The 20,637-nt window shown below is 43.8% G+C and overlaps 2 protein-coding genes across 4 annotated transcripts; both read left to right on the plus strand.

The window, feature by feature from the left end:
• The first annotated feature begins 9,636 nt into the window (after positions 1–9,636).
• LOC123408411 (motile sperm domain-containing protein 2) lies at positions 9,637–12,829 on the plus strand. Of its 3 annotated transcripts, XR_006612743.1 has the most exons (7): positions 9,648–10,049; positions 10,209–10,361; positions 10,938–11,084; positions 11,383–11,535; positions 11,952–12,074; positions 12,181–12,323; positions 12,395–12,829. XR_006612743.1 is itself a non-coding variant. In XM_045101525.1 (6 exons), the coding sequence occupies exons 1-6, from the start codon at positions 9,924–9,926 to the stop codon at positions 12,256–12,258; spliced, it is 780 nt and encodes a 259-aa protein (XP_044957460.1). In that variant the 5' UTR covers positions 9,649–9,923; the 3' UTR covers positions 12,259–12,829. The 3 variants fall into 3 exon arrangements, 2 of the variants coding, with proteins under 2 accessions (XP_044957461.1, XP_044957460.1); XM_045101525.1 differs by having other exon boundaries at positions 9,649–10,049; positions 12,181–12,829; XM_045101526.1 differs by lacking the exon at positions 11,952–12,074 and having other exon boundaries at positions 9,637–10,049; positions 12,181–12,829.
• Positions 12,830–15,024: 2,195 nt separating this feature from the next.
• On the plus strand, positions 15,025–16,015 carry LOC123411115. Its single transcript, XM_045104044.1, has 2 exons — positions 15,025–15,506; positions 15,638–16,015. The coding sequence occupies exons 1-2, from the start codon at positions 15,138–15,140 to the stop codon at positions 15,737–15,739; spliced, it is 471 nt and encodes a 156-aa protein (XP_044959979.1). The 5' UTR covers positions 15,025–15,137; the 3' UTR covers positions 15,740–16,015.
• Positions 16,016–20,637: the final 4,622 nt, after the last annotated feature.

A 20,637-nucleotide genomic window follows, 5' to 3' on the forward strand; every position in this document is an offset into this window, starting at 1 on the left:
GACCACACACATCGGTATGTATGATTTCCAACAAGTCACTTGCACGCTCCATTGTTCCGGAGAACGGAGTTTTAGTCATCTTGCCCATGAGGCATGGTTCGCACGTGTCAAGTGAATCAAAGTCAAGTGACTCCAAAAGTCCATCAGCATGGAGTTTCTTCATGCGCTTTACACCAATATGACCCAAGCGGCAGTGCCACAAAAATATGGCGCTATCATTGTTTACTCTAACTCTTTTGGTCTCAATGTTATGTATATGTGTATCGCTATCGAGATTCAATATGAACAATCCTCTCACATTCGGTGCATGACCATAAAAGATGTTACTCATAGAAATAGAACAACCATTATTCTCAGACTTAAAAGAGTAACCGTCTCGCAATAAACAAGATCCAGATATAATGTTCATGCTCAACGCAGGCACTAAATAACAATGATTTAAGTTCATCACTAATCCCGATGGTAGTTGAAGTGACACGGTGCCGACGGCGATTGCATCAACCTTGGAACCGTTTCCTACGCGCATCGTCACTTCGTCTTTCGCCAGCCTTCGTCTATTCCGTAGTTCCTGCTTCGAGTTGCAAATGTGAGCAACAGAACCGGTATCGAATACCCAGGCACTACTACGAGAGCCGGTTAAGTACACATCAATAACATGTATATCAAATATACCTGATTTTTCTTTGCCCGCCTTCTTATCTGCCAGATACTTGGGGCAATTGCGCTTCCAGTGACCCATACCCTTGCAATAGAAGCACTCTGTTTCAGGCTTAGGTCCAGCTTTGGGTTTCTTCGGCGGGTTGGCAACAGGCTTGCCGCTCTTCTTTGAGTTGCCCTTCTTGCCTTTGCCGTTTCTCTTGAAACTAGTGGTCTTGCTGACCATCAACACTTGATGCTCTTTACGGAGTTCAGACTCTGCGACTTTCAGCATCGCAAACAACTCGCCGGGAGACTTGTTCATCCCTTGCATGTTGTAGTTCAACACAAAGCCTTTATAGCTTGGCGGCAGTGATTGGAGGATTCTGTCAGTGATAGCTTCTTGCGGGAGTTCAATCCCCAGTTCAGCTAGACGGTTTGAGTACCCAGACATTTTGAGCACATGTTCACTGACAGATGAGTTTTCCTCCATCTTGCAGGCATAGAATTTATCGGAGGTCTCATACCTCTCGATCCGGGCGTTCTTCTGAAAGATAAACTTCAACTCCTGGAACATCTCAAATGCTCCATGACGCTCAAAGCGACGTTGAAGTCCCGGCTCTAAGCCATACAAGACTGCACATTGAACTATTGAGTAGTCCTCCTTACGTGCTAACCAAGCGTTCTTAATATCCTGATCAGCCGTAGCGGGTGGTTCATCTCCTAGCGCAGCATTAAGGACATAATCCTTCTTTCCAGCTTGTAAGATTAGCTTAAGATTACGAGCCCAGTCTACAAAGTTGCTTCCATCATCTTTCAACTTAGCTTTCTCTAGGAACGTATTAAAATTCAGGATGACACTTGCGTGAGCCATGATCTACAACACAAATATATTCAAAGTGGACTTAGACTATGTTCAAGATAATTAGAGTTCAACTTAATCAAATTATGTGCCAAACTCCCACTCAAAAAGTACATCTCTCTAGTCATTTGAGTGGTTCATGATCCACTTACACTATCCCAAGTCCGATCATCACGTGAGTCGAGAGTAGTTTCAGTGGTAAGCATCCCTATGCTAATCATATCAACTATATGATTCATGATCGACCTTTCGGTCTCATGTGTTCCGAGGCCATGTCTGCACATGCTAGGCTCGTCAAGCTCAACCCGAGTGTTCCGCGTGCGCAACTGTTTTGCACCCGTTGTATGTGAACGTTGAGTCTATCACACCCGATCATCACGTGGTGTCTCGAAACGACGAACTGTAGCAACGGTGCACAGTCGGGGAGAACACAATTTCGTCTTGAAATTTTAGTGAGAGATCACCTCATAATGCTACCGTCGTTCTAAGCAAAATAAGGTGCATTAAAAGGATTAACATCACATGCAATTCATAAGTGACATGATATGGCCATCATCACGTGCTTCTTGATCTCCATCACCAAAGCACCGGCACGATCTTCTTGTCACCGGCGCCACACCATGATCTCCATCATCATGATCTCCATCAACGTGTCGCCATCGGGGTTGTCGTGCTACTTATGCTATCACTACTAAAGCTACATCCTAGCAAAATAGTAAACGCATCTGCAAGCACATATGTTAGTATAAAGACAACCCTATGGCTCCTGCCGGTTGTCGTACCATCGACATGCAAGTCGATATTTCTATTACAACATGATCATATCATACATCCAATATATCACATCACATTGTTGGCCATATCACATCACAATCATACCCTCCAAAAACAAGTTAGACGTCCTCTAATTTTGTTGTTGCATGTTTTACGTGGTGACCAAGGGTATCTAGTAGGATCGCATCTTACTTACGCAAACACCACAACGGAGATATATGAGTTGCTATTTAACCTCATCCAAGGACCTCCTCGGTCAAATCCGATTCAACTAAAGTTGGAGAAACCGTCACTTGCCAGTCATCTTTGAGCAAAGGGGGTTACTCGTAACGATGAAACCAGTCTCTCGTAAGCGTACGAGTAATGTCGGTCCAAGCCGCTTCAATCCAACAATACCGCGGAATCAAGAAAAGACTAGGAGGGCAGCAAAACGCACATCACCGCCCACAAAACCTTTTGTGTTCTACTCGAGAAGACATCTACGCATAAACCTAGCTCTTGATGCCACTGTTGGGGAACGTCGCATGGGAAACAAAAATTTTCCTACGCGCACGAAGACCTATCATGGTGATGTCCATCTACGAGAGGGGATGAGTGATCTACGTACCCTTGTAGATCGTACAGCAGAAGCGATAAGAAATCGCGGTTGATGTAGTGGAACGTCCTCACGTCCCTCGATCCGCCCCGCGAACAATCCCGCGATCAGTCCCACGATCTAGTACCGAACGGACGGCACCTCCGCGTTCAGCACACGTACAGCTCGACGATGATCTCGGCCTTCTTGATCCAGCAAGAGAGACGGAGAGGTAGAAGAGTTCTCCGGCAGCGTGACGGCGCTCCGGAGGTTGGTGATGATCTTGTCTCAGCAGGGCTCCGCCCGAGCTCCGCAGAAACACGATCTAGAGGAAAAACTATGGAGGTATGTGGTCGGGCAGCCGTGAGAAAGTCGTCTCAAATCTGCCCTAAAAGCCCCATATATATAGGAGGAGGGAGGGGGACCTTGCCTTGGGATCCAAGGGAACCCCAAGGGGTCGGCCGAGCCAGGGGGGAGGACTCTCCCCCCCCAAACCGAGTCCTACTTGGTTTGGTGGGAGGGAGTCCTTCCCCCTTCCCACTTCTTCCTTTTTTTTTCTTTCTTCCTTTGATTTTTCTTCCTTGGCGCATAGGATTTGGTGGGCTGTCCCACCAGCCCACTAAGGGCTGGTGTGACCCCCAAAAATACCTATGGGCTTCCCCGGAGTGGGTTGCCCCCCTCCGGTGAACTCCCGGAACCCATTCGTCATTCCCGGTACATTCCCGGTAACTCCGAAAACCTTCCGGTAATCAAATGAGGTCATCCTATATATCAATCTTCGTTTCCGGACCATTCCGGAAACCCTCGTGACGTCCGTGATCTCATCCGGAACTCCGAACAACATTCGGTAACCAACCATATAACTCAAATACGCATAAAACAACGTCGAACCTTAAGTGTGCAGACCGTGCGGGTTCGAGAACTATGTAGACATGACCCGAGAGACTCCTCGGTCAATATCCAATAGCGGGACCTGGATGCCCATATTGGATCCTACATATTCTACGAAGATCTTATCGTTTGAACCTCAGTGCCAAGGATTCTTATAATCCCGTATGTCATTCCCTTTGTCCTTCGGTATGTTACTTGCCCGAGATTCGATCGTCAGTATCCGCATACCTATTTCAATCTCGTTTACCGGCAAGTCTCTTTACTCGTTCCGTAATACAAGATCCCGCAACTTACACTGAGTTACATTGCTTGCAAGACTTGTGTGTGATGTTGTATTACCGAGTGGGCCCCGAGATACCTCTCCGTCACACGGAGTGACAAATCCCAGTCTTGATCCATACTAACTCAACTAACACCTTCGGAGATACCTGTAGAGCATCTTTATAGTCACCCAGTTACGTTGCGACGTTTGATACACACAAAGCATTCCTCCGGTGTCAGTGAGTTATATGATCTCATGGTCATAGGAATAAATACTTGACACGCAGAAAACAGTAGCAACAAAATGACACGATCAACATGCTACGTCTATTAGTTTGGGTCTTAGTCCATCACGTGATTCTCCCAATGACGTGATCCAGTTATCAAGCAACAACACCTTGTTCATAATCAGAAGACACTGACTATCATCGATCAACTGGCTAGCCAACTAGAGGTATGCTAGGGACGGTGTTTTGTCTATGTATCCACACATGTAAATGAGTCTTCATTCAATACAATTATAGCATGGATAATAAACTATTATCTTGATACAGGAATTATAATAATAACTATACATTTATTATTGCCTCTAGGGCATAATTCCAACAGATACCATGCCAAGTTTCAGCCTTTTCACAGTTCATTTTCACTGCTTTTAAATTTCAGGGTTAGCTCTAATAAATAATTAAATGCATGAAAAATAGCAAATGAAGTGAGAAAGGGTTGAAAATTGATGATGTGGCTTTGAATGATGCATATTGAGCGCACAAAAGTCTGGAGTTGAAATAAGTTTTAAAAAATGATATGCCTTTGTAAGAGATGAGTATCGTACATCCATTGTCGGTTCATCTTCGTTACACAAGACCGAAAACACCAAATTAATACAAGTGCACACATAAAGTTCATACACACTTATTCTCATAAAACCACATACAAGAGTATCTAGCTAAAGCATTTAAATGCAACAACAAATGCGATCAAGATCGCAACTAAGGTAACAATTGATCTAACGGCATAGTGATACCAATCCTCTTCATTAAGGGCGTATTGTCTAATCTTTCTAATCTTCAAGCACATTGCATCCATCTTGATCTTGTGATCATTGACAACATCGGCAACATACAACTCCAATTTCATCTTCTCTTCTTCAAATCTTTTCAATTTTTCTTTCAAATACTCATTTTATTTTTCAACTAAATTTAACTTCTCGACAAGAGGGTCCGTTGCAATATCCGCTTCACATACCTCCTAGATAAAAATATCTATGTCAACTTGATGGGCATAATTGTCATATAAACGAGAAATGCAAAAAATAGTTATAAAAGAGAATATACCACATCCGAATCATAAACTTTACGAGGGCCGACGGGGACGGATATCAAGACCATGGCACCATGTATAACAAACAATCATAGAGGTAAGAAAACAATCTAAATCATACAAATAAGATTTTTTGGAATGACAAGAATAAGAATAAGAGGATCACCAAGGTGCTGCCGGCGACGAGGTGGTGCGGGCGATCGACGGTGGTTAGGACGGGGACGGGGAGGCACTAAGCAAACCATACCTACACATATGCAAACTAAGAAGTTAATATGAGCTCAAATTACATATAAATCAAATAAACTCCCACAAAATTACTCCCCAAACCAAAACCCACAAATCACTATACTTATATAGCATTGCATGAGCTAATCTACCAATGAGAGATGAAAGGACAAAGTTGCTAACCTTTGTGAATACTTGGAGAGATGGGGTGATCTTGGCAAAAAAATGGAGGATGAGCTTGAGCTAAGGGGAAGAATAGAGAGGGTAATGGAGAAAACAAAGAAATGGGCTCGGTCTCGACGAAGGGCTTATATAGGGATATCTTTAGTCCCGGTTTTTATAATCAACCGGGACTAAATGGCTCCATCTAGTCCCGGTTTGTGTTAAAAACCGGGACTAAATGTACAAAATGAACCAAGTGGGGGCCCCAGCCTGACGTCCGCCTGCCACCATACCTTTAGTCCCGGTTTGTGTCACAAACCAGGACTATAGGTACAAAATGAACCGGGACTAAAGATGCACGTGCCACCGACCGTTCCTAGTCGTTGGAACCGGGACTAATGGTCCAATTACTCCCGGGCCAAAATCAAACCGGGACTAATGATCCAAACGTAAGCTTTGTTTTCTACTAGTGGTTGTTACTTCCTTTAGTGGTTTCATGTGAACGTCGACTACATGATATTTCACCATGTTATGGGCCTAAGGGAAGTCATCATGGAGTAACAAGTCACTACTAGGAAAAAGTCTAGTAGTAGCGCTGGTTAAATAGCTAGTAGTAGCGCGGGTGCCCGTGCTACTACTATGGCGCTACAGCTAACTGGTAGTAGTAGTGTGTGTGAACCCACGCTACTAGTACATGTGTTAGTAGTAGCGCGGATGCCAGAAGGGCTACTACTAACTATCTACAGCACGTACTTGTGACCCGTGCTACTACTATTAATTTCAAAAACCAAAAAAATATCGATCTCGTGCATGCTATCAATGGTGTCACTGGTTCGATGCAGCGGCGATAGTGGTCCCCGGAGGCACGGACGCGCGGCGACAAACCAGATCCAGCGAGAGGGCCTGGATCCAGGACAGAGCAAGGCAGCGCGTGTGCCTTCTATTCGCAGCCAAGGGAGAGAGCTCTTGGTCGTCCATGGCGACGACCTGCACGATCATGGACATGAGAGGATAAGTCAAACCAATGGGAGAAATAGAAAAAGGAAAAGTAGGGAGAGAGGAAGGAGATGGAGGGAGCAGCAGGGTTGGTAGCCGGTGGTGCGGTGCTCTGGCATGATGGCATGGACACACTCGGGAAGACCGGCGAGCTCCTGGACACTGTAGGCCAAGGCGGCGGCCTATTTACGTGCCATGGATCGAGGAGGAGGTGCGCCTAGGTAGGAGGTCCATGTGAGAGCCTATGGAGAGAGAAGGGCGAGAGGGACGGGAGAAAGGAAGGATTTAGGGGAGGAGATAGGGATGTCAAGGCTATTTAAAGACTCTGTACTTAGTAGTAGCATTGGTTTATACATTGCGCTACTACTATGGCATGTCCTAGGGGGCACTTTAGAGGCCACTTAGTAGTAGCGATGGGTATAAACCTGTGCTACTACTATCAATTTAGTAGTACGCTCGTTTAAACCCCGTGCTACTACTATTGCATGTCCTAGGGGAGCACAATTGAGACCACTTAGTAGTAGCGAGGGTTAAAAACACACGCTACTACTATCAACTTAGTAGTAGCGAGGGGTAACAACCAGCGCTATTAGTAACTAGGATTCGCGAGGGGTAAAAACCCGCGCTACTAGTAAGCGGCTACCTATAAGCTTTTCCCTAGTAGTGAGTAGGTGATGGGTTGCGAGAGTGACAGAAGCTTAAACCCCAGTTTATCCGTTGCTTTATAAGGGGCTGATTTGGATCCTCATGTTTCATGCTATGGCTAGATTTATTTTCATTCTTCTTTTGTAGTTGCAGATGCTTGCAAGAGGGGTTAATCATAAGTAGGTTGTTAGTTCAAGTAAGAACAACACCTTAGCACCGGTCCATCCACATATCAAATTATTAAAGTAACAAATGCGAATCAACTCGATATTATGAACATGACTACATAGATATTCTCATTTGTCCTCGGGAGCACATGCTTAATATAAGAGTACTTTCAAGCCTGTCCTTTGCTACAAAAAGGATTGGGCTACCTCGATGCACCTTTAATACTATTGTTACTTGTCACTTGTTACGAATTATCTTGCTACAAAACTATCTATCATTGTTACTTACAACACTTGCAGATAATTCCTTGCTGAAAACTACTTACCATTTCCTTCTGCTCCTCATTGGGTTCGGCATCTTACTTATTGAAAGGACTACGATTGATCCCTCTACTGGTGGGTCATCAACCACCACCGCACACAACGCACACACCCAGGGCTAGATATAAAGGTGTTGGGCATCGACCCCCCCCCCCCCCCCGACAACCAAGCAAACTAGACATGCTCGAGGCGAACCTCTTGGAGACGGCGGGGACCTCCACCATGAGCATCCACAATAGAGAGGTTAACTGTACAAACCATGAAGCTAGGTCTCCAAAGCGGTGACTCCTAGAAGGTTACAAACATGGATAGCCGTGCCGCCGATCGCGAAGATCAGGTTTTCACCCGGAGCAAGACAACAAGAGTGCGAACGCCGCAACGGAGCCTTCAAGAAGGATACGGCTTCAACGGCCGCCATCATCGTCGGCTAGTCAAAGGACTGGGCAAGTGGTGTACCCCGACGCTCACCCCCTCAGTCGGACCCTAGATCTGTCAACCAACCGCAACTACGCCACCCGTGTGGCCATGGTTGCCCGCTCGCACCTGAGGCGCTCGGTCCGCCCCCAAACGTCGCGCCTCACGCTGCCAGAACCGCTGCCCTGCAACCAGACAACCTCGAGATATACACAAAGGCCCCAACTTTGGACCAACCGGTGGCCCTCGACCGACAGAATCACTTGGAGGCGCACTGCTGGAAGACCTGCGCCCACCCGCCAATGGTCGAGGAAAGGGGGAGAAAGGGGAGCAGACGAATCCGGACTGGCACACCCTTGCGTCGGTGATAGTTGACGCGACCACATCAAGGACACCCATCTCTCCAACCGAGCTCCCCGCCGAACACGAGGGAAGGGGAGAATGAAAAGCACACGCATACGGACCGGTAAACTGTGTCGGCGACAGGTGGCGCGACCACATCGAGGCCACACATCCCTCCTATCGAGCTCCCCATAGAGCACACCCTCTTGTCGCCCCACCATGGCAGCCGGCACAAATCCCTGTCAGGGCACTAGAAAACGCGCACCCATCAACGAGGCGTACCAAATCGACCCGCAGCCGCAGCCAAGAAAGATCACCAGGGGGTCCTCCTGCGATGAGCGCCAGCGTACAGCCGCAAAGGCCCGACTGGACGGGGGATGCCCTCCCCCACCGCTGCCTCGCCATTCCCTCACCATCACCCCACAGTGTGAGAGGCCGGCCGCGACCCGTAGCATGAGAGGCAAATCCAAATGCATCGTCGTTGCCGCTGCCATCACCACCGGATGGCCCCACCACCATTATGTCGCCCATTGAACCACGGCCACGCCACCATCGCCGGCCCGCTCGAGAGCGCTGCCGCATCCCGGCTCACGAGATTCAACCCGTGCCGCACCACCGTGCGAGGAGACGGAGGGCCCTGCCGCCGGCGGCGATGCACGGGCTCCCCCCCCCCCCCCCCCCCCCCCCCCCCCCGCCGACGGCGACGAGGGAGGGGGAGGAGGAGGGAAGGATAGGCGGCGACGCTAGGATTACCTTCCGATGGCGCCCGCGGGAGCGCCTCGGAAGGGGATTGTTTCAGACCGAAAAATTCACATGAAGTCAAAGACATATTCAAACTTTTTAAAATTATATTTTAGAAATATTTGAATTCATGTGTACGACTGAAATTGTTGAATTATTTTGGCTGAAAGGTAAAATATTTCAGCGGCTGCTGAAATTAATGAATTTCAGTAAACTTGATCGAATCTCAATGGAAGTGAAAACCATACTCCGAGCGTGTTGTTCGCAGACATTTGATCCCTCCGAATGGTGATCCGTCGCTGGGGTTTGGCCATGTGCTCGCTATTCTTCCCGGCCGGAGCCTAACAGCTCCATGGCCGCCGAGCTCCGCCACGGCGCCGGAGTCGAAGGGGCGCGAACGCGGCGTCAGGCTCGAGCACGTACTCAATGCCGCCGCGTGCGCCGGTGAGACGGGCGTCCACCATCTCCTCCTCCTGCCCGCTCCATTGGCCATTTCAAGTGGGACCGCACTGTCAGTGTCGAATCATCAAACTCCCGGATAAGATTTCCAAGCCGAGGGAAAGGGGAAGAGCAGAGCAGAGCAGAGGCGATGGCCGCAACCTACTCGCTCCGCTCGATCGTCCGAGCTCCGCCGCCTCCGCGGGGCCTCGCCGTGGCCAGGAGAGCAGTGCGCTGCTGCAGCAGCGCCGCTCCCACCGGCGCCTCCACATCCAAGGTTAGCACGCCCACGCCCGCCCGCACCACACGTTCGGCTCTCGATTGGGGATTTCCTCGACCCCTTTGCTGCTGGTCTGCTTTACTATACTAGTAATTCGATGAAAGCTAATCCACTGGGTGAGGATCTCGCATTGGATGTTCTTCTATTTGTGCGCAGCTCGTCCTGGAGGTCAAGGAGAGGCTCCAAAGGGAGCATCCGGGCCTCCCGACGGGGACAAGCGGCAGGGATGACGACGAGATGATCCTCTGGTTCTTGAAGGACAGGAAGTTCGCCGTCGACGAAGCCGTCTCCAAGCTGGCCAAGGCCATCGTATCCTCCCCTACAAAATGCTGATAGCACATACGGAGTACTTATTAGCTTTAGCCCCTTCCTTTCCAGATTTCACAAATATCCTAGTGAGCGTTTCGGGTTATGCTTCACCTGCCTAAGTTCTTGTTGTCAAGCCTGACTATTTTGCTTGTTACTGTTAGAGTCTCTCACACTCTCATTCAGCGTCTGCAGCAAAATTATAAATATAAAGTACTCCAAGGTAAACTAATATTTTTGGGTACATATGCGAACATTCAATTGTGAGGGACTTGCAACAGTCTCGACTTAAATAACAGAGACCAGTCTCCAGGCAAGCTATAAAAGTTATAATTCAGAGCAATTGTTTTGACCGATTGCACAATGTCTTTTTTGCTCAGAGGGGACTTCTTATCCCTGATTAAAAGGAGTAAGATTGGTTCCCAATGTGAGGATTTTTCTAAAGATGATGTGCCTTTTGTCATGTTCTCTGCTTTGTAGTTTCATGTAGGGCCTAATATTTTGTCCGTTAAATTAGTAATCAATGTGAATAATAGTTTTTCGTATTTTGCGACTTAAGCTTTCCTTCATCTGCATTAGAAATGGCGTCAGGATTTTCACGTGTCGGAATTATCAGAAGAATCGGTGAAAGGGTTGTACCAAACTGGCAAGGCATATGTGCATGATTCTTTTGACATCAACGGCAGGCCTGTGCTAGTAGTAGTCGCAGCCAAACATTTCCCTTCTGTAAGTTTCCCAGATCTGAGTTTCAAGACAAGATTTTGAACAAACTGATGTTCCTTCCCCTGAATGAAAGCAGACACCTTTGCTAAGTGTTAGAGTATCAAATGAGAAAGTAATGATACATAATTATGCTTGACTTGTGATGAACAATGAGTCAATGAGGCAAAACTTTTGAGAGTAAACAAATTTAAATGGTTTACTTCAACCTGAAATGGTAATTGATCATTATGGTGTCTTTTGTGAATTAGATATCTTTTCTCTCAAATATATGACTGATGGGTGCACAATATTGCTATTGCAGAAACAAGACCCACTTGAAAATGAGAAGCTATGTGCCTTTTTGGTCGAAAAGGCTTTACGTAAACTTCCCACGGGAACAGATAACATACTTGGAATTTTCGATCTTCGAGGCTTCGGTGTAGAAAATGGTGATCTCCAATTCTTGAAGTTTTTGGTAAGTTCAATCCTTTTGTTAGCTAATGTCATCATTTACCCTGACTGCGTTGGCAGCTGTAAGACATTAACAAAGCAGTCTAGATGAGAGTGACATACGTTTTGAGGATTATGCATACACCTTTCATTAGATCTATCGAGCAGAATACATTTGATCTGCAATGGTATATGAGATTTCAAATGATATAATTGCCTAATTGTCATTTGTATATCCATTTTCAAGAAGAACGTAGCGATGGTTGAAAGATAATGTTGTCTATATACCGTCGAACATAAAATTTTCTAATGGGTTCTTGCATGGATATCCTGTACTTCCAAGATTTTGAAGCCTTGGTGGCTGTTGCACCTTTGCGTGCTTGCACATACAGCTAGTACATTACTGTTGTGAATGGATGTTAATTTCCAGAGATTTTTCAGATAGATGTGTTCTACTATTACTATCCCAAGCGGCTTGGTGAAGTTCTGTTTGTGGATGCACCATTTGTGTTTCAGCCAATGTGGCAGCTTGTTAAACCCCTGCTGAAACAATATGCCTCCTTGGTCAGTACTATTTTTCTTTTCTTTGAATGGTCTTGGTCAGTACTGTTTCTCAGAAGTATATCAAATAATTTTACCTCTAATAGTTGTTGCTTGTTCTGTATATCAGGTGAGGTTTTGTGATGCCGAGACCGTGAGAAAAGAGTACTTCACAGAAGAAACCGTGCCTCCCGATTTCCGGCGTTAGGCATCACGATTTCTGAATCCTGAGCTGTCATACTGTTAATGGCTGGTGGCCAGATTCTGTGGAAGGTCAGTTGAGTGCTGATTTCCCCTGCTTCTGCCTTTCTTTGCTCGCCTGTCGGTCTATTTTTCTCCAGCAGTATAAAAATCTAGGCACGGACTGGGAGCTGGAACATGAGTAATGCATGACAAGGCCGATGGATTACGGATTAGGGAGTGGTAGCTGATGCTACAGCGTTGCAACCATGGTGGTAATGAGAGCACTCATCTTCATCAGAACGTGAAGGCAGGCCATGGCCATCCTTTGCTGGTGCCACCGCTGGATATGTCTCAAAAACTCTTGGCTCCGGGTTTGTTTTCAGGAAATGTTTGAAGATTGGATGTTGGACAGCTATCTTGTATTCCCTCTGTAAAGAAATATAAGAGGGAGTACTAAGTTATCGTGGGTGTAAACAGTTTGAAGATTATTGACGCGGAATAACCTTTTGTAACGACTTTGTGATATAAAATGGGGAGCGCCTGGACCTCCACTGACTGAGATTTAATTTGGTCTCAGTCAGCTGACGTTTGGTATAGTTGCGACCAGGTTTTGCTGTGTTGCTTTTTTTCTTTATGCATTGTGGGTTGTTGTGGCAACTTGGGCTGATATAGGGCTGCTGTGTGGGTACTGCCATGTGTTTGTTTTTTCTTTTCTTTTTTTGTATATTTTAATATTTGTGATTAAATAGGCCTTTAACTATGTAGGTGTTAGGCTTGGTACGTGATTTAGTGTCAGGCTGAAATATTAGACGCCATTCTATTTTTTTTTGTATTTATATTTCATTAACAAACATGGCTGTGTATTTGTGTTCTTGGACAGAGAGAATGAGAAAAAATATAAAATAAAATAAATAAAATGAGAATGAAGTACATTTGTCTATGGCATGCACAAATTGTGACTAGTAGAAAAAAAAATTAACAGGGCCAACACCAATTGTGTGAGTGTCTATTACAATTGTGTATGGGTGTATCACGTGCAACTTGCGCACATACAACTTGTAGGGCGACATAAAAAGATGAAAAATAAAAAATGGGCGACATAAAAAGATGAAAAATAAAAAATGGACTATAAATACTTGCAATTGCGCACCGTCTATAAATACTTGCAATTATGCACTGACTATAAATACTTGCAGTTGCACACCGACTACGAATATTTGCAGTTGCGATTAGACTTTGAATACTTGCAATTGCGACCCGACTTTGAATATTTGCAGTTGCGGCCCGACTTTGAATACTTACAATTGCGACCTGACTTTGAATATTTGCAGTTGCGATTAGACTTTGAATACTTGCAATTGCGACCCGACTTTGAATACTTGCAGTTGCGGCCCGACTTCAAATACATGCAGTTGTCACCCGACTTTGAATACTTACAGTTGCGACCCGACTTCAAATATTTGCAGTAGCGAACACATTTCAAATCTTGCAGTTGCGACCCGACTTTAAATATTAATGTCATTAATATAAAAATGAATCACTAAAAATATATAAAAAATGTTAATAATAAGTGCCATGTACATGCCCAACATGGTCGTGTGAGCATGTCCTCACGCGCGCAAGCATATGGATAATAATATGAATAAACGAAAATACAAATGAGAGAAATAAGTAAATAGTAACACAACAATAAAATGATAAAAATATTAAAAATTAACCAAATTTCATCTTATTAGAAATCAGTTAGAAGAGTGTCTACATATACTCTCCCGTAAAAATAACAAAAACAGAAAACAGTGAAAATAAATTAAAAAAAGAACTTTAGAATTTGTAAAAAAGGATAATAGAAAAAATAGAAAAAAATAAAAATAACAAAGGCACAAAAAATAGGTCACCTCTTGCAATTATCTATCCCATGCACCCCAGTAACCATGGGAAAAAAAGGAACATGCAAAGCATTGAAAACAAGCCCGGAACAAGCCCAACAAACAAGAACCCACAACAGGAGTTCTTCCTGAGATAGAAAAGCACAGTACAAGCATAAATCTTAGCACATTAATCAAACGGTTGTGCTCGTGAGTGAGACCAAACTAAATCTCAGCTAGCTGAGTTTTAGCAATTCCGTATAAAATGGGTTATCTCAATAATAATACCAGTAAAAGGTTTTTCTCTTCTTTTTTTTGCCTACTCAGCAAGAGCAGAGTGAAACCAAATATCACTGAAACCACGGGAAAAAGGAAAGAATGCTCCTGGACATCGTTGCACTTGCAAGGCCGTGGCCATGCACTCCAAAAGCGATCTCAAGTTGGTTGACATCCTGAGCCATTCCTCCTACGTAGGGACAGACGTAGTACTACACTGGGCCTGTCTAGGGCACATCCAGATATATCCCGGACATCTAGACGTGCTTTAGCAAAACTGTACTATATTAGCTAGCCTACATACAAAGAAAAAAAAAGGAAATCACTGTCATTCAGATGCTGCTGCCTGCTGGGGAGGATCTCAAGCAGTTAACCCAAGCAGGAACGCTACCGGCCCTGCACAGCCAGCGAACCCTGCTGCCACCTCCAATCTGGGAAGGGGCGTTGTCCCACCGATCCAGGCACGGCACGCTTCACACGGACGCCGCGGTGCGGTGCGGTGCGGTCACGCCACCGCACCACACCACACGTCGGGCGGTGAGACGTGAACAGGCGGCATCATGGCCTCATGGGAGAGCGGCAAAGCCCACGGGCGGCCTGTGCGGCGCGCGCGCCTGGTCCCCTGGCCACGCTCGCTCGCTCGCCTGCCATAAGGATCCAACCCCGCGCACTGCCCTGGCATACTGCCGCACTCTGCATCCCGATCCAGACACAGACACACACGCTGAGAGCTTTTGGCAGCACCTGCACGGCTGCCGCTCCCATGGGGCTCTGCCTGTCCGTGGCCCTGTGGAAGGACAAGGCCTACGCCCGCCGCCGGGCCGTGGGGCACTCTGCCGCCGTCGGCGTGGACGTCGACGAGATGGTGCGTGGCGGAGGAGGCGGCGGCGGCGGGGGCTCCGGCTACGGGCTTCTCGCAGGGGGCGGTGGGTTGCCGGAGGCGGAGGAGGCCGTGGCTGTGGCGGCCGCGCCGAGGGCCTCGGGCGCGCTGGGCACGCCGGCGCGGCCGATATGGCAGAGGCGGGTGCTCATGGGCGTCAGGTGCCAGCTGCCCCGGTTCAGCGGCATGGTGCTGTATGACGAGCGCGGCCGGCCCGTGGGCGGCGGCGTCCGGGACAGGGCTCGTGACCAGGTACGTGGTCACCACGTTTGCAGCCTCTACATGTGTGTGCATGCATGGATGCATGACTGTCGTCGATCGATTCGTGCATCGATCACGTACAGTGCGGAGTTAACGTGGTGGTGGTTCCTGTGTGTCTGCAGGAGAAGCACGCCGCTGCCATTGATAACATCCTCAGGGACCTGCAGTGCTCTAGCCGGTCGCCGGCGAGCAACCTATTTCCGGCGTCGGCCCGGTCCGGCTGAATGCCGCTCCGTCCATTTCCAGTTTGTTAATTAGGCCCGTATTAAGCAGAAGAAAATTCAGAAATCCCGTGTTTACAAGCCTAATTGTTTTGGGGATAGGCAGCTAGAGCTGTGCCAATGCTAGATTCTGCCAGATTTTGGTTCTCAATGTGACATCGGCCAAATAAAATGAAGAAGAGAGAGGGCCATGCATCGTAGCATTGACAAGTTAATAAGTACTCGTATATTTGGATAATGGAACAAATTTATTCATAGAGATGTCAATATCCTGACTTACATATTTGCTAATGCATTGTCTCTTATCACGTCATCATAGAATGATAGAAGCATTAATAATTTAAGATACAACCATGTCAATGCACTGTTTCTTATTAGTGGTATCTATATTTAATAAGTCGGGGTAATGCATGCATATGATTGGGGTTGAACCACTTTTTGTCTATGGCCATGTGCAAGTGCAAGGGTTATATAGCTAAGGTTGTTTGTAATGAGAGTATCATAGGTGCTCCCTCTGTTTTTTTTATTCTGCACGTAAAAACAAGCACTCATACCAAGGGGACCTTTAATTTCATTTTTATGGACTACTTTGCCCTTGCATGTAGTGCTCCCACTGACAAGTTTGTAATTCATGCAATGGTTGCATGCAACGGGGATGCTAAAAAGTCACGGGATTCACGCATCCATGCATCAGATGCGTTGAATGGCTGCGCATGCGTACCATGGAATGGGGGGCAGTTTGGAAAGCTCAGGGGAAAGATGCTAGTGCGCAGAGTAAAAAGGAAAAAATAAGAAAATTTTACTAAATAGAATCGGAGGAAGTAATATCATGCATGTCAACTAGGTAATTTCGATGAGGTGTCATAGAATTAAATGAAGAAAGAGAGGGTTGAGTATTATATCATGATACAGTATCATATTAAATGATGTGTTATTATTTTTCTTGCATGACAATAAATAAACTATATTATGATACTAACATATGATACTATGAATTACGGATGTGATATCATATACTAGTATCATATGCATGATACTGGTATATGATACTACCATTACAACCAGCATAAGATACAACTTCACTATCTTTCTTCATTAACTATTATGCCACATCAACAAAATGCCTATGAAACTGTACTAAGAAACTAGCATTGGCACACGCCTTAAGCTTCTGCATCCCTTATCTTGATCAATCCCCAATCTAAGACCATCTTACGTTTGGGCCCATTTTGTTGTATGCTGTTGTTGACATAGTTTCATACAAGCACGTACTTGATTGCAAAAGAAGAATATCTCAGTTTACAACAACAACAATAACTAAAATTGTAATCAATAAAAAGTGCCATGTTTCCAACAGTAAAAAAGCAGTTATAATGCGAAATAAAATAAGTACGATAACATTGTGACCAACTGGGTGCATTTATCTCAAGTCAAACATTCGAGCCAACTTATAAAGCGCAACAACTAGGTTCATTCATTCACATAGGCGATCATCCAACAGTAGCAATCAGTTGTATTGTTCGGATGTTGCTTTATTTATAAAGCGGGACCAAGGCCTGTTTTGAGAGCAGAAGACAATACTAGTCCAACAGCATGAGTGACGCTCTACTGGAGAGTCCTTCCATGAAGGTCCGGTAAAACCCACCTATCCACCTGAAGTACACCATGGTACCAATATGGCGCTGGCGCGGGCCACCTAGTATACGAATTTGTTTTGCAGCGTAAGTTCAAAGTTGAATAAACAAATAATACTCCATTCGTTTCTAAATATAAGACCTTGTAGAGATTGCACTATGGACTACATACAGATGTATATAGATATATTTTAAAGTGTAGATTCACTTATTTTGCTTCGATGTAGTCTATAGTAAAATCTCTACAAGGTCTTATATTTAAAAACGGAGGGAGTATATTCTACCACAAACAAATGGCACTGAGAAAGAGAAAGAATACCTATTTTCCTTCCACCTTCCTTGTATTTCCTCAGGCTGGTTCAATCCTCTGGCATCCAACATATCTCTTTCAATGTCAGTTAGCAGAATGAGTATATGCATACCAACTACAACTAGCATTGAAACGTAACAGAAGAAAATAAATACCTTTCCGATGGTAGTGGTAGACCAATCTTTTCCTTTAGGAAAAAGTCCAAAACAAACCTTAAACTTGTAGACGAAAGCTAAATCAAACTCTGAAATTTGAATCCCTAAAATTGACACTCCAAACTTGTAATTTCGGTTTATTTTAAACCCTAGGCCCGTTTGACACACCGGGATTCTAGCAGTACCACAATCCCAAGCGGGATAACCTGCTAGGCTGCTACTCTCATAGACAGAAATTGGACGGGCCCACTGACAAAAAGAATTTACGAAGTTTTAAAAAAGTTAGCACATTTTCAAAATTGTTCAGAAGTTAAAATTATTTATGTTTTCTATTTTTGTCACAAATTCTATGCCTTTTTTCAAACAAATGTTTGGGATTTTTTAATTCTATTCGTATTTATAAAAAATGTTCACAATTTCAGAAAAAGCACGTTTGGCAAAAAACATTCTAAACTCCAACAGTTTTTCTCATGCTATGAAAAATATTCAGATTTTCAAAATCGGTCCATGTTTTTCAAATAATGGTTTCGGATTGTAGGCTGCAGACTCAACTGGGCCGGCCCACCATACATGAAGCGAGTTTTTTACTTAACGCACCACGTAAAATCTTCCTTTCTTTTCATTAACGCCCTACACAATGATTTCAAAAATAAATAACAACCATGGAGTCGAACTTGGTACCTGGCAGGGTTGATCTCATTCTGGTAGGCATTACACCAGAGGACTATGACTAACATAAATAAAGGTGCCGAAATAAGCCACGCATACGATTAATAAAGACTGAAATGTATAAAATGCATAAAGGGCCTGTACCAAAAATATGTGGGCCCCTCCAAAAAAAGTTTATACAATGTATAGTAGTTCTCAGAAAAAATACAATGTATAATAACACTCGTGGGATTTGAAAAAAAATCTTTCTTACATTCAAGAAAATGTAAAATGTCAAGAATGTTTTTGAGTTTCAAGAAACGTGTTTGTGACATTTAAAAAAGTGTGTAAAATGTAAAAAAGGTTGCGTCTTTTTTAGAAAAGTGTGTCATACCTTGAAAATAATTTTATCAATTTTATAAAATGTTCATTGTTATTTATAAAATATAAAATATTTATTTGGAAAAATATTAGCATGTATTTTTTTTCTTGATAAGATGTACTTCTAATTTCTAAATAATGTGTTGGAAATATTGGAAGTTTATAAAAAAAATACATATGTGCGTTAAAAATTACATTGGATATGGAAAAAAGTAGACATGTGTGGAAAAGAAAAAAGTAAATAAAAAAACAAAGAAAAACCAGAGCAGAGGGCGCGCGTGCGCAACTGTGCTAATGGGTTCAGCCCAATTCAGTAAATACGTCTAAGTTCTCTCAAGGTTTAAAATAGACCAGGATCAGTGAGTTCGGTGTGTTAATTTTAAGGATTCGATGTTCAGGGTTTGGTTTAAGTTCCGTCTACAAGTTCAAGGTTTATTTTGGACTTTTTCCTTTTCTTTAAAACATCCACAACCTTACTCCTTGGCAGGAAAGGAGTTTCTTCACGACCATCGTAAAAGTTCAAACCGACGAGATTCCCGCCAAAATTAATAAGAGGGCCTTCAATCCCAATCTAGCTAGTGCAAAAATATAGAAGGAAGCCTGAAGTTAGAGGAGAAATAGTAATTCCTGAGATATAGCTCATCACATGCACTGTGATTAAAGAGATAACTCATATTTGCTTTCTAGACTGCCTACCATGATAAAATGACATTAAGAGATTGCTATCTTTCGGAAACATTAAGAGAAATCCACCACTGTACCTTCTTGATTTTACATGTGGACAACTTAAGAGCTCTGCAATCAAGTTCACTATCCTTGCTTCTACGCTTCACTTCACCATGTGAAGCCATTAATAGTCCTTTGTTATCTTCACGTCCTATAGCTACTAATAACTTCTCTCATGACCGATACGCTGTGTTGAAAATATTTTCTGGACGAATGTGATGAAAACTCTTCTCGACGCTGACAATAGCGATGTTATAGTTTACTAGCAAAAGGACCCGTGCCTTGCAACGGGAGAGAAAAAAACACCATCTTCAATGGCGATGACCACATTATGTTCATATCTCATCGCATGATTTCAAAAATTTGTTCACAAATGCAAGAAAATATTTTTTCTTTTAATTTTATTCACAATTCACAAGTTGAAACAATATTCATATATTTTTTAAAAATATCATGGTTGTCAAAACACTTGATAACTCAAAGAATTATTCTGAATTTCAAAAAACATTTTTTAAAATATACTATAATATTCCGATCCACCCTGACAATTAATTCTTCAAAATTCACTCACGTATGAAAGACTCAGAAGCATTACTGTTGAACTGCATACACTCGATCATTCGTGAACATTTTTACAAATTTGGGAATATTTTCAAAATCAACAACATTTTTTAATATTTATAAACATTTTTTGAGAATTGCAAACAATATTTTATATTACGAACTGTATTCAAGTATTTTCTTATGAATTGGCGAATAGTTTATTTTTTGAATTATCAAACATTTTTTAATTACATTAAAGAAATTTCGCAAAATGATGGACTTTTTTTGATTCACGAATGTTTTCTCCAAAATTATGATATTTTTAATATGTAAACAGTTTTACCAAAATCCCGAACAATTTTTGAATTTGCAAACATTTTATGTTTTATCAAACATTTATGTAAATATAATTTTTTGAATTCCGAAAGTTTATTTTTGATTAATTTGAATTAGAAAAAAAAGGAACAGATAAATAATAGTAACTAAAAAACTAAAAAAATAGGC

Source organism: Hordeum vulgare, chromosome 7H (genome assembly GCF_904849725.1).
Source record: "Hordeum vulgare subsp. vulgare chromosome 7H, MorexV3_pseudomolecules_assembly, whole genome shotgun sequence".
NCBI classification, from domain to species: domain Eukaryota; kingdom Viridiplantae; phylum Streptophyta; class Magnoliopsida; order Poales; family Poaceae; genus Hordeum; species Hordeum vulgare.

Coding starts and splice junctions, on each gene's coding strand:
- LOC123411115 (XM_045104044.1), top strand. CDS start 15,138: ATGGGGCTCTGCCTGTCCGTGGCCCTGTGGAAGGACAAGGCCTACGCC. Junction 15,507..15,637: donor GGGACAGGGCTCGTGACCAG/GTACGTGGTCAC, acceptor GTGTGTCTGCAG/GAGAAGCACGCCGCTGCCAT.
- LOC123408411 (XM_045101525.1), top strand. CDS start 9,924: ATGGCCGCAACCTACTCGCTCCGCTCGATCGTCCGAGCTCCGCCGCCT. Junction 11,085..11,382: donor CAGCCAAACATTTCCCTTCT/GTAAGTTTCCCA, acceptor TTGCTATTGCAG/AAACAAGACCCACTTGAAAA. Junction 12,075..12,180: donor TGAAACAATATGCCTCCTTG/GTCAGTACTATT, acceptor TCTGTATATCAG/GTGAGGTTTTGTGATGCCGA.